This window comes from Gossypium raimondii, unplaced genomic scaffold (assembly GCF_025698545.1).
Source record: "Gossypium raimondii isolate GPD5lz unplaced genomic scaffold, ASM2569854v1 Contig00322, whole genome shotgun sequence".
NCBI classification, from domain to species: domain Eukaryota; kingdom Viridiplantae; phylum Streptophyta; class Magnoliopsida; order Malvales; family Malvaceae; genus Gossypium; species Gossypium raimondii.
In genome coordinates this window covers 55,999-70,720 of record NW_026291422.1, presented here as the reverse complement: position 1 = coordinate 70,720, position 14,722 = coordinate 55,999, and the positions used below count along the sequence as shown (strand labels likewise).

At 31.4% G+C, this 14,722-nt stretch overlaps 2 protein-coding genes and 1 pseudogene across 2 annotated transcripts; all 3 read right to left on the bottom strand.

Annotated features, from left to right (window-relative positions):
- Positions 1 to 606: 606 nt before the first annotated feature.
- LOC105761452 (disease resistance protein RPV1-like) lies at positions 607 to 6,737 on the bottom strand. Its single transcript, XM_052627446.1, has 7 exons — positions 6,167 to 6,737; positions 4,808 to 5,909; positions 4,433 to 4,473; positions 3,777 to 4,017; positions 2,594 to 3,636; positions 1,757 to 2,503; positions 607 to 894 (listed from the first exon to the last, which is right to left on the bottom strand). The coding sequence occupies exons 1-6, from the start codon at positions 6,652 to 6,654 to the stop codon at positions 2,476 to 2,478; spliced, it is 2,943 nt and encodes a 980-aa protein (XP_052483406.1). The 5' UTR covers positions 6,655 to 6,737; the 3' UTR covers positions 607 to 894; positions 1,757 to 2,475.
- A 1,225-nt stretch (positions 6,738 to 7,962) lies between these two features.
- LOC105801378 (TMV resistance protein N-like) lies at positions 7,963 to 12,573 on the bottom strand (annotated as a pseudogene).
- LOC128038855 (TMV resistance protein N-like) lies at positions 12,423 to 13,501 on the bottom strand. The gene is made up of 2 exons (XM_052627445.1): positions 13,488 to 13,501; positions 12,423 to 12,771 (listed from the first exon to the last, which is right to left on the bottom strand). Exons 1-2 carry the CDS (start codon positions 13,499 to 13,501, stop codon positions 12,423 to 12,425), a joined length of 363 nt encoding a protein of 120 aa, XP_052483405.1.
- Between the last annotated feature and the right edge of the window lie 1,221 nt (positions 13,502 to 14,722).

Genomic DNA, 14,722 nt, shown 5'->3' with positions numbered 1-14,722 from the left:
TTTTTGTCATTATACCTATTTAAAAGGTTTTATTAACATTACAATTAAATTTATATGTTACAAGCAAAAATTCAAAACCCCATTTAAAATAGTATAGTTTACATTACATTACAAGTAAAAATAACAAATTATATAATAACATAATCTATTTTTGAAATCGTAATTTTCTAAATTCATCCAAATGCGAAAGTGTTGACTTCCATTTCAACTTGACTTTTGTCGATTCCTTACTTGCATTATCCTTTGAGCCATGCTTCTACCGGTCTAGGGACAAACATAAAACACCAAAATTATTTTTGTTGCATTGATATCATCATTATCATTGGTATATTAACTTACCTCAAATTGAGAAAGTTTTGTTGATATTACAGAAAACACAACCACTGTCAAGAACAGAAAAGGAAATTAGACAAGAACAAAAAATAAATCTATTGAAGTAAAAAAAAAAAGGTTGAATAAGCCTAATGAATTCACTATTATGTTATGTCAACACTGTTAAATTAATAGTTCAATCAGCATTTTACGTTAAAAAATTCATAATTTGACTCAATAAAATGTTGAGAGCCAAATTACTAAAAGGAAATGAATACGGGTCAACTTGTCAAATTTTATAAACACTAAGAACTTTTTTTTATCATTATGCCTAATTTTAAAGGTTTTATTTACATTACAATTAAATTACTATTTGAATTTACATTTTAAAAACAACGTTCATTTCAATATGTATAATTTACATTACATTACATGATAAAAACAACTAATTATATTTTGCTAATTCCCTAAATTCGTCCGAGCCTATAATTGCTTAAGTGTCCGCTTCCATTCCAACTTGATGACTTTTGTTGGTCCCTCACTTGCATGATCCTTTGAGCAGACTTTCATGCTTCTATTGGTCTAGGGGACAAACATAAAACACCATCATTATTTTTGTTGCATTGAGATCATCTATATTAATTTACCTCAAATTGAGAAATTTTTGTTGATATCACATAAATACAATCATTGAAAATCTTACTCGTATCGACCAAAAATCATATTTTTATTTCTCTAAACAATAACATTAGACAATAACAAAAATGAAATTATTGAATTTTGAAAAAAAAATATTGGATATGAAAATGTCTCTCACATGGAAAAGATTTTCCAAATAATTAAAAGAGCATACTTTATTTTAATATTTGAACAAGTGTTAAAAATAAACGTCTAAACTTAAATACTTTGTAAAAATATAAATTGAAGAGTTAGAATAATATTGTTTATACTTCAAGCCATGAAATTTAAATGGTACTTTTGTTAGAAGGAATTAAACCTACTATTAAGGACTTATATTTAATCTTCCAAATATATAAGAAAACAATTTTGACTGATTAAATTGAACACATAAATTGATTTCAAATAAAAATAAAATTGTTTTTAACTCAATTAAATTATGATCTAATCCTCATTAAAGGATTTTCACCTTATTATTACAACCTAAAAATAAAATATAGATGTAAGTGAATTTATATAATGAGAATAAAGTTTTAATAAATAAAAATAAACCAATCAAAATGTACACATTTCAATTATGTAAAAAGGAATGAATTAAGTGAATAAAATTTTAAATGGTATTTTTTTAAAAAATTAGTATATAATAAAATGGTCATATCTCATATGCAAATAAGTCTAGAATGATTACTTTAAATGAAATAAAAGATGTAAACAAGGTAGATGAGTAAAAAAAAATTAGTAGGACAAGGTTGGTTAAGTAATTTACCATAGTTAATGCGTCTTCCCGGATTGGCCAATTATAAAAAATTGAAAAAAAGTTGCATCCGTTTTGGTTGCGGCCCTTCTTCCTCCTCTTCATCGTAGATATTAGGTTTCTATTTTATGTGAGAAGTGCTACCTACTGATCCATGGTTGTGAGCAGAGTGTTGGTGGATGTGTTCAAAATTTGGAGAAGATTGAGTGGTACGGCACTGCAACTCTTTTATCTCTTCCAAATCTTTCTCATACACTATTCTAAAGCCACACTTCTTCACTTTACCACTGCATCCCATGAAAGACACCTCAAGCTCATCGCATTTTTTATCTAAGCAATGTGTTGTCCATAAATTAGTGGTTTCACAGTCGTCATATTTATCCTCCAAGGAAGGATATATTGTATCACGCGACCAATAACGAAGTAAAAGGTGATCTTTCATTATTGGTTCACACAGCCCCCAGCCTCTCCAATCAATCCGTCGATAATTTCTACCTCGAAAGATAGATCCATTACAGCTGGCTTGTTCAGAATTTCTACAATAGATATATGCTCCACAACCGATATATTCGTCATCCCTTGAAGCATCATTACTGACAAAAATGCAGCAGCAAGCAACTCCAATCCATTGACTATCTTTCTGAAGGTTGATAGGCAGGGGTATGTTAATTGAAATGGCACTTGTTTGTTGGCTAAACCATTCTGGGATTTCACTTCCGGGCATAATAATATCAAACTTTTTCTTGAATTTGCGAATGCCTGCAAAATAAAACACAAGTCGTTTGGTAACTAAAACCATAAATTCTCAAGTATGAGATTTTGTAAGGGAGAAAATGGAGATTAATCGACCTTAAGCTGTTTTTCAGCACTGTTAATGCATTCATATTCTCGGCCAATTTGAAGCAGTTAATGGCTCTAAAGGCACCCGAACCTATTAAATTGCATACTTCACGTAGTGTTAATGCATTGATATTCTCAGCCAATTTGAAGCAGTTAATGGCTCTAACGGCAGCCGAATCCACTAAATTGCATACTTCAAGTGAAGAACAACCATCTAGACACACGTGTCCTAACCTTGTCGGTATCTCAGGCAACGATTTAAGCATCTTGCAATATGACAGTCCAAGAAACTGAAGCTCGGATAGTCGAGTAAGAGATGAAGGTATGCTGATGAAATTGTTACCACTAAGACCAAGATGTACCAAAGAGGATAGACCAGAAATATAACTATGAATATCTGATTCACCAAGAGTGCACATGTTGCAATTTGACAAGTCAAGAAACCCAAGCTTCGAGAGTCCAGTAAGAGATGCAGGTATGCTGATGAAATTGTTACCACGAAGATCAAGATGTTTCAAAGAGGACAGACCAGAAATATCACGTGGAATATCTCCTTCACAAAGATTGCAGTCCCTTAGACTTAGCCGTCTTAATGAACTCAAACCTGACAACAAAGGCAACATTGGAGCCATGGGAGTTGTCCTTCTTTCTTGGATTACCTTGAAAAGAGAAGACAAATTTGGTCGCAACTTTGCTTGCTGCAAATTCTCCGAGAAATTTTCAACTCTATAACAACCAGAAAGCTCTAGAGTTTTTATACGTTCCATTTTCCCATCAATCTCCGGAAACCTTACAAGACTTGAGCAACCCGAAAAAATTAAAGTTTCAAGAGATTCCATTCTAATTTTTCCCGGAAGACTCCTAAGACTTTTGCAATCTCTTAAATTCAAATGTTTAAGGCTCTTAAGCACTCCTATTGATGGATGAACATCCACTAATTTGGTACAGCCTTCCAAAATTAAAACTTCAAGATTTGATGCTGTTGTGAAGTCTGGTGTCTTGATCAGGTCTTGGGAACCTTTGAGGTTCATTATTTTCAACTTATACAAGGGCTGTTGAAGACAATAATAAATTAGAGAGAAAAGAAAAGCATAATAATTCTCATTTTTTTTTGTATTTTTACCTTAATCAGAGTTTAATAATTTATATTAAAATAAGCTAAAACACAAGGATAAGATGAGTTAATTCTTACTCTATTTCCCTTCCATAGTTGTTTAATGTGACTATATGGTAAAAGAAGTGCAACAAGGTTGTCTGGTTGGAAGCTTGAAGGCAAGCATCTTAAAGGATATCCTGTCCATTCTAAAAGCCGTAGTTTATTAGAAAGATATTTGAGATCATCACAATTTGATAGGCAAAGCACTTTGAGCATTCTCAAGTTTTTCATCTTTGAGAAGGTATCGACACTCAAATTGAGCATCTTGCTCGATTCCCTAATAACCATGAGTAAAACAAAATGAGATTCAAAATATACAAAGACATTCAATATCTAAAAGTTATGTTGCACCAATAGATGATAAATTTCATTTATAATTAAAAAATCATTCCAAATTGGAATGAGAAGGAAGACAATGAGAGAGATTTTTATTTTCAAATGTTTTATTTTCTTTCCTTCTCACTTTTCGCTATACCAAGCAATAGTGAGGAGGAAAATATATTTTCCATTCAATTTTCCATCTTTCCAGTCAAGTTTTCCATCCCCTCAGTTTTCCACCCTTCTGATTTTATTTCTACTCTGCCAAGCAAAGCCAAAAGGTTTTTTGTTGTTGTTTTTTATTGGAATTTTTACAAAAAATAATAACAATATTAATAGTACATATTGATAAATTTATATGTATGTTTTCTTACCTTTTATTGTCGATGATCATACCTTCAATCACTTCGGTAGCCTAAAAGTAATCAAGAATAGACAATAAGAATACAAAATAAATTATCTAAATTGTACAATAAAACTTTTGAAATTTACATATATGTTCAACATTATCACAATCTTTTGGTTGAAATATAGGAAATAAAATATTTTCAAATGAGAGTAATTCAATAAAATTAAACACTTATATTACAAATCATTATTAATATTTATAATCAACAAATGGAAATTATTTTAAAGCCACTCAATGTTAGTTAAGGATCGATATGTAAACCAATTAGACTAAGCTTTGGATTTACATCATATATTGATAAAAAGAAAATTTTGTATATAATTTTTGTTGAATGATTTACCGTGTTTTTTGTTAGGACATGATGGACATCCCTTTCTTTCCACAATCTACAACGTTTTCCAGGTTCATCAACACATTTTTCTTCAACAATTTTTCTTCCCATTTCTTGCAACAAGGCATGCATCCGCAAATGTTGGTTGTCATCACTAACTTTTATGAGAGATTTCTTAATGAGAATATCGATTCCAATATCTGGAAAAAACTCACAACCATCCAATACTTTCATTACCAAATCTCTCTTCTCACCATTGAAAAAGCATGCTATATCTAGAAATATATTCTTCTCCTTTTCTTCCAATCCATCAAAGCTAATTCTTAGCGTGTTAAGAATTTCTTTGTTAGAATCTTCTTTAAGTCTTTCGATTGCACTTCTCCATTGAACTATATCTCTATCGCACAAAAATGAACCCAAAACTTCAAGAGCTAAGGGGAGACCACCAGCATAACATACAACATGTTCAGAAAGCTCAATGAAATCATCTTTTGGCACTGTATCACTATGAAAAGCTTTCAAATTGAAAAGTCTAAGTGCATCGTCTGGATTCAATGTTTTAGGCTTATACACACCATCGACTCCGTAAGATCGGAGTAAATGTTCATCTCTTGTTGTTACAATGATTCGACTCCCTAAACCAAACCAATCACGCCTTCCAACCAAGCATTTCAAGTGTTGTACATTATCAACATCATCAAGAACAACAAGAACCTTTTCACTAGACAACCTGCGGCTAATTATGGCATTCCCTTCATGAACATTGAAAAAATTGAAGCATTCATTTGGCAAGATTTGAGAAAGAAGTTGTTTCTGTAAAGAAACAAGTCCACATTTGTTTGAAACTTCTCGAATATCAGCAAGAAAGCTTTTGCCTTCAAAATGAGGTGACATTTGAGTGTAAACAACCCTCGCAAGAGTTGTTTTACCGATGCCACCCATTCCGCAAATTCCTATAATGCGGACATCATCTTCCCCAATGTTTATTTTCGAATACAACTCCTTCAAAGGTAAGCTAATTCCAACCAATTCATCATGAACAATTGGATATGTCTCACATAATTTGGCTGATATCTTCCTAACAATGTCTCCGATAAACTCTGGTTCATTCCTACAATGAAATAAAAAATTGTTTCTTTCAAATGGCTCTTTTTCATTTTTAGTTCAATGAATCATGAAATATAATATAGTTGGAAGCAAACAAAAAGCAAGAATAAGACAGTAAGATATATTATGGCATCAAAATACACAACTTTCTCGTTAGAATTCTTAATTAAACACAAAATTATAAAAAATTACATGCAATCTAGAAAAAAACAATTTTTTAGTCATTAAAATTAGGAAATAGAGAAGAAATGAAAGAATTACCCATTATGTAAATGCCATCCTTTGATCTTAGCTACTTCAGTCAAAGCATTTCGCCACTTTTGGATCTTGTCTTTATCTTCCTTGTACCTCTCTTCATGTTTGGCAAAGGCTTCTTCTACTTTTTCTTTTTGGTTTCTTAAATCGGATGGATCCACATGGTAGAAAATTGGAAATACTTTATGTCCGTTAGCATTTTTTTGTTGAACAATCTCAGCAAGCTCCTCCAAGCACCATCCTGAAAAGGCATAGGTTTTTGAGAAAATAATTACCGAGCACCATGATTGCTGAATTGCTTTGGAGAGTTCGGGTGCGATCTCTTCGCCAGCCTCCAGCTTTGGATCATCCCTGAAGGTGACGATCCCACTACTCTTTAGAGCATCATACAGATGACCCGTGAAGTTCTTGCGAGTATCTTCACCTCTAAAACTCAAGAAAACATCATATTTCTTTCTAGAAATGGGCGAAGAAGTCGAAGGTAACGACAGCATGAGGATGTATGAAAGGAGAAGAATATCTCTATCTGGTGTTCAAAATCAGAAAATAGATCGCCCGATACTCCCAAAGAAACTAGAAAGAATCCAAGAAGGTGAGAGTTGGCACAGTGGAGGCTATTAAAAATGTTGGACGGTTTGTATTTTACGTATTTAATAATTATAGAGTAGATAAGATTATGACAATAATCATTAGAATATATCTTTAATAATTTTTGATTTCTTTGAAGTTTATTATGAGTTTCTTTGTTTCTTGTGGTTATACTATCTTTTGAATGTTTTTATTTGCAATTATGAATAATTTTCTAAATACCTGGGAGATGAACCTTATGATGAATTCTATCTTTTAATTTCTGTTTTATGCAATAAATACTTAAATTTTGTTCTCAATTAATTAGTTTACGACTACACCACTTAATTCAAAAGGTATTATTGACCTTACAATTAAATTACTATTTGAATTACATTTTACAAACAACAAATTCAAAAGTTGGTTTAAAATAGTATAACTTGCATTACATTACACTACATGTAAAAAGCAACTAATTATATAATATCATAATCTATTTCTCGAAATCCTAATTCCTAATTAATTCATTGAGCCTATAAATGCTAAAGTATCCACTTCCATTTCAACCTGACTTCTGTTGGCCCCTCACTTGTATGATCCTTTGAGCCTGCCATGCTTCTATTGGTCTAGGGACAAACATAAAACACCAAGATTATTTTGGTTGCATTTAGATCATTTATATCACTAGCATATTAACTTAATTATCTCAAATTGAGGAATTTTTATTGATATAGGAAACACAATCATGTCGACCAAAATCATAAATACTTAATAAAAATTATATATCGAAGAGTTGAAATAATATTATTTGTAAATCAAATCACGAAAATTTAAGTACTACTTTTGAAGGAATTAAACCTATTTAAATACTATTAAGGACTATATTTAATCTTTCAAATATATATATATAAATTGACTAATTAAATTAAACACATAAGTTGATCTTAAATAAAAATGGAATGATTTTAAGGTGGCCCAAATTATAATTCAATCCTCATTAAAGGATTTTCACCTTATTATTACTTTTTGTCACCGAAGCATTTGGGATATGTACAAAATATGAGTAAGAATAAAAGATATATAATAGAAGAATCATATCTCATATCCAAATAAGTCTAGAATGATTATTTTAAATGAAATAAAAGATGGAAAAACGTAAATGTGTAAAAAAAGGTAATAGGACAAGGTGAGATAAGTAGTTTACAACAATTGATGCTTCTTCTTCGAATTGCCCATTATAAAATTGAAAATTTTTGCATCCATTTTGTTGGCGGCCTTTCTTCCTCCGCTTCCTCGTAGATATTACGCTTTCGTTTTACAAGGGAAGTGCTACCTATTGATCCATCGTTGCGAGCAGAGTGTTGGTGGATGTGTTCAAATTTTGGAGAAGATTGAGTGCTATGGCACTGCAACTCATTTATTTCTTCCAAATCTTTCTTATACACTATTCTAAAACCACACTTCTTCACCTTAGCACTGCTTCCACTGAAAGACACCTCAAGCTCATCATCGCATAAATGATTGGTTTCAAAGTCACCACATTTATCCTCTAAGGAAAATGGATATAATTTATCACGCGACCAATATCGAAGAAATAGGTGATCCTTCGTTATGGGCTGGTTAAAACGTTTACCAAACAACCAACTACTCGCATCGACACGTGGAAAAGTTCTATCTCAAAAGACAGATCCATTTCGACTGGCTTGTCCAGAATTTCTACAATGGAAGCATCATCACTGACAAAAATGCGACAGGAAGCAACTCCAAGCCATTGACTATCATTCTGAATATTGAGTGGTAGAGGTATCCTAATTGTAGAGCCACCACTCTGTTGGCTAAACCATTCTGGGATTTCACTTCCAGGTATAATAACATCAAACATTTGTCTTGAATTTGCAAATGCCTGCATAATGAAACTTCAGTCGCTTGGTAAATAAAACCATAAATTCCCAAGTATGAGAGGGAAAGAAAGAGAGATTAATTAACCTTGAGATGTTTTTTCAACAATGTTAATGCATTGATGTTCTCAGCCAATCTGTAGCAGTTAATGGCTTTAATGGAAGCTAAATCCAATAAATTGCATACTTTTGATGGACTTGCAACTACTTCAAGTGAAGCACAACCATCTATGCACACTCTTGCTATACTTGTTAGAAGCTCAGGCAACGATTTAAGCTCTTTGCAACTTGATAACATAAGAAGTTTAAGCTTTGGAAGTCGAGTAATAGACGCAGGTATGCTGATGAAATTGTTACCACTAAGATCAAGATGTGTCAAAGAGGATAGACAAGAAATATCACTAGGAATATCTCCTTCACGAAGATTGCAGTCCCTTAGCTTCAACTCTCTTAATGAACTCAAACCTGACAATGAAGGTAACATCGGAGCCATGGGATTCGTCCTTCTTCCTTGGATTACCTTGAAAAGAGAAGGCAAATTTGGTCGTAACTTATATGATGGTCCCTTGCACCCATTGAAAGACAGAACTTTAAGATTTTTCAATTGAAAAATGAAGGATGGTGGTTCTGTTATGGCTGTTTCACTCAAGTCAAGCTCTTCCAAAAATTCTACTTGATGCAAATTCTCTGGCAAATATTCAACTTTATAACAACCAGAAAGATCAAGAGTTTTTAGATGTTCCATTTTCCCATCAATCTCTGGAAACCTTACAAGATTTGAGCAACCCGAAAGAATTAATGTTTCAAGAGATTCCATTCCAATTTTGGTTGGAAGACTCCTAAGACTTTTGCAATCTCTTAAATTCAAAAGTTTAAGTCTCTTAAGCACTCCAATTGATGGATGAACATCTACTAATCTGGTACAACCTTCCATAATCAAAGCTTCAAGTTTTGGTGCTGTTGTGAAGTCTGGTGTCTTGATCAGGTTTTGGGACCCTTCAAGGTTGATCATTTTCAACTTATACAAGGGCTGTTGAAAACAATAATAAATTAGAAACAAATGAGATAATATAATAATGCTCATTTTATTTTTATCTTAATCAAAATTTAATCATTTATATTATAATAAGCTAAAACACAATGACCAAATGAGTTAATTCTTACTCTATTTCCCTTCCATAATTGTTCAATGCTACTGAAATGGTAAGAGAAGTGCAACAAGGTGGTCCGGTTGGAAGCTTAAAGACAAGGATCCTAAAGGACATCCTTTCCAATCTAAAAGTCGTAGTTTTTCCATTGAAAGATATTTGAGATCATCACAATTTGAGAGGCAAAGCACTTTGAGCAATCTCAATTTTTTCATCTTTGAGAAGGCATCGACACTCAAGCTGAGCACCTTGCTTGATTCCCTAATAGCCATGAACAAAATAAAAACGAGCTTTAGAATATACAAAAACATTCAATATCTAAAAGCTATGTGGCATTGATATTGTTTTTAAGTACTGTATCCAATACTTTTATCCATGAGGAAAACAAAATGAGCTTAAGAGTATAGAAATTAAAACATTCAATATCTAAGAGCTATGTTGTATCGATGTCGTTTTTTATGTACCGTATCCTATACTTTTATCTAATGCATATCCGAATATCGATATTAAGATCCTTTAAGAACTCTTTAAATCCATGAAAAATTCTTTAAAAATTGAATGTACCAATTTTGAAGATATACACATATCTAACAACCACACATCGACGTTATATTACCAAACCCTAAAAGTGTGAATTAATATTTTGATTTATATTTGGTCACCAACAATGCATAATTCTATATGGTTCAATGATACATAATTAAAAATAAAACCATATTCATTTTAAAAAAATTTGGATGACATGTTACAATCTAATTCATTGGTGTATACACTATTAGTGCATTAAATATATACCATAATATTTCACAAAGATATACATTTCAATATTGATTCTTTTAAAAGAGTAATATGTGCTAGATAAATTTCATAATTAAACATTGAAAATATTGAATGTCAAAGGTTTTGCTATAGTTTCTTATCACATTTAAAATAAATAAAATCATCATTTATAATACACAAAGATATAAACTTATATGCACTTTCTTACCTTTTATTATTGATGAATATGCCTTCAATCATTTCGTGGCCTAAAAATTTAGAATTGAAAATAAGAAAATAAAATAAATGGTGTATAATGTAAAATTAAACTTCTAGCATTATTATGCTCGAAATATAATAAATAAAGCATTTTAAACAAAGTAAAACAGTTTCTAATGAGGGTAATGCAATGAAATTAAATTTTTTCTATAAATTTTGTTAACATTTGTAAACATCAAACATAATTTATCTCAAAAGTACCAAATAACACTTTTATGGATGTTGTATCAACCAATTATACTAAGCTTTGAATTTATATCATATATTATTAGATATTCTATAAAAAAATAGTATGTAACTTTTGTTGAGTAACTTACGTGTTTTTGTTAGGATATGATGGACATCTGCTTCCTCCCACAATCTGTAACATTTTCCGGGTTCATCAATAGATTTTTCTCTAACAATTTTCTTCCCATTTCTTGCAACAAGTCATGCATCCACAAATATTGGTTGCCATCATCGACTTTTATTAAAGATTTCTTAATGAGAACATCAATTCCAATATCGGGGAAAAACTCACAACCATCCAATACTTTCATTACAAAATCTTTCTTCTCCCCGTTGAAGAAGCATGCTATATCTAGAAATATATTTTTCTCTCTTTCTTCCAATCCATCAAAACTGATCCGAAGTTTATTAAGAATTTCTTTATTAGAATCTCTTTTAAGTCTTTCAATCGCACTTCTCCATTGAGCAGCATCTCTACCGCACAAAAAGGAACCTAAAACTTCAAGAGCTAACGGGAGCCCACCAGCATAACTTACAACATGGTAAGAAAGCTCAATAAAATCATCTTTCGGCACTGTATCACTACGGAAAGTTTTCAAATTGAAAAGTTGAATCGCATCTGTGGTATTCAATGTTGTGGGTATATACACATCGTCAACTTGGCAAGATTGAAGCAAATGTTCGTCTCTTGTTGTTACAATGATTCTACTCCCTAATCCGAACCAATCATGCCCTCCAACCAAGCATTTTAAGTGTTGAATGTTATCAACATCATCAAGAACAACAAGAACCTTTTGCGAGACAACATATGACTAATTATATCATTCCCTTCATGAACATTGAAAATTCGAAGCATTCATCATGAAAATCTCCGAAAGAAGCTGTTTCTGTAAAGAAACTAATCCACATTTGTCTGAAACTTCTCGAATATCAGCAATAAAGCTTTTACTTTCAAAATGATGTGACATTTGATTATAAGCAAGTCTTGCGAGTGTTGTTTTACTGATACCACCCATTCCGCAAATCCCTATAATGCGGACATCATTTTCCCCAATGTTTATTTTCAAATATAAATCCTCCAAGCGTTCAGTCATTCCAACCAAGTCACTATGAGTAACTGGGTGACATAGTTTTGCTGATATCTTCTTAATAATCTCTAATAAATTCTGATTCATGCCTACAAGAAATGAAATTTTAATTTTTGAATAATTTTGTTTCATATTATCAAATGCACTTTCTTTTTCAATGAATCGTGAAACATACTATAGTTTCGAAGCAAACAACAACCAAGACACTTTTCAATTAAACACATAGGATTAGAAAGAAAAAACAAAGTTATACATATATATCCCAAAAATAGAAAATAGAGAAGAAAAGAAAGAGTTACCTGTTATTTAAATGCCATCCCTTGATTCCAGCCACTTGAATTAAAGCATTTCGCCACCTTTGGATCTTCTCACTATCTTCTCTGTATCTCTTTTCATGTTTAGCGAAGGCTTCTTCCACTTTCTCTTTTTGTCTTCTTAAATCAGATGGATCAACATCGTAAAAAATTGGAAACACTTTATGGCCGTCGTTGTTATGTTGTTTAACAATCTCAGCAAGCTCCTCCAAGCACCAACTTGAAAAGGCATAAGTTTGTGAAAAAACGATTACCGAACACCATGACTGCTGAATTGCTGTAAAGAGTTCTGGCGAGATCTCTTCGCCGGCCTCCAGCTTTGGATCATCCCTGAAAGTGACGATCCCACCTACTTAAAGCATCATAGAGATGATCGGTAAAGTTGTTGCGGGTATCTTCACCTCTAAAACTCAAGAAAACATCATATTTCTTTCTTGAATTGGACGAAGAAGTTGAAGGTAATGACGACATGACAATGTGCGAGAAAAAATATATGTGGATGTAGTGTTGAAAATCAGAAAACTGATCGCTCAATACGGCTGAAAGAAAGTAGAAACAGATCAAATTTCCAGGGAAGAATGAAGGTGGTTTCTAAGCAATTTTTCTATAACCTTTTCATTTTCCAAATGAACGCGAGTAGTTGTGGTAATTGGGGGGTCATAAATGAGTGATGCATGTGAATCCAAGAAGGTGGGTGTTGATAAAATGGACCCTAGAATAATTACTTTGAGTGAATTCCTTACCTAATTAGTCACAATTAGGCAATGGTTTCGAATGACCACTCCACCATCAACACCTCTACCACCGACAATGAATTATGGCCGCAACAAAACGTTCCCATTGAAGGAAAAAGGAGTTGTGTAATGAATGATGTCACCTTCACGGCTTCACCAATTATTTTCTTATCACAAACCCAAATTAATTTTCTTCCGCTGAATATAAATAAGTCATAATGAATTTTCGGTCATGTAATTTTAAAAAAGAAAAAATGAATTTTCGGTCTCATTAAAATAGATAAAAAATTAATGTTTATTCACTTTACTTACCATACAGATAACATGTTAGTATTTAATTAATATTTTAAATTTTAAAAATATTTTTAAATTTTTAATATTTTAATTTTAAAAATATATTTTTATTTTTGAAATTTTAAAAATAAATTAAATGATGATATGTCATCCATGTGGCAATATACATGTATGCTATATCAAGAAAGTTAAAAATTTAACTTATTCATCAAATTTTAGGGTGATTTGATAGAAAACACAAGTTAAAAAGCTAAAAGATAAAAAATTAAATAAATGACTAAAATAAATTTTTTATAAAATTTGATGGTTAAATAAGATCAACTTACAGAATGGATGAGGACTAAAATGGAAATTTTCCTTTTAGGGCCCTTAAAATTTTAAATTTGTAATGATAAAATTATACTTTGGCTCCCCTAAAAATGATAAAAATTTGTTTTAATCCTTTAAAATTATAAATATATAACTATTAAAATGGTAAAATTGCAATTTTACTATCATAAAAAATACAATTTAATTTCGATCCCTCTCAAAAATTTCCTGACTTCCCCCTTGCTTATATTAGGGCTTGGGGTAGGGAGTTAGAAGATCGTCTTATTCATTTCTTTCTCGATTTTGCATTGATGCAACGACGGAGCCATGTAGAGGCCCATGGGCCATAGCCCTTCAAAATTTAATTTTTTTGTAATTTTGTCCTTTGTAAATATAATATGACCCTCCCAAAAATATAAGTAGGCCCCCTAAGGCTTAAAATTTTTGTAATTTCCTCCTTTGTATATATTATAACTCTCCTAAAAATATAAGTAGGACCCTTCAATATTTTTATAGTATTAAAATAATATTAAAATTTATTGTTGATATCACGAAAAAGATTAATCTATATCGCTCATATATTAACTTATCTCAAATTGAGAAATTTTTCTTGATATCATAAAAACACAACCGTTGAAAATCTTGCTCATGTCAACCAAAATCATATCTCTAAACCCTAATATTAGAATGAACAAAAATGAATCTTTTAAATTTTTTAAAATATTAGATATGAATGTGACGTGTCTCACACGAAAAAGATCTTCCAATTAATTAAAGGAGCATACTCTTTATATTCATATTTGAATAAGTGTTAAAATAAATGTCTAAACATAAAATATACTTTATAAAAGAAAGAGTTAGAATAATATTATTTGTACTTCAAGCCATGAAATTTAAATGATACTTTTATTATAAGAAATTAAACCTATTTGAGTATTGTAAAT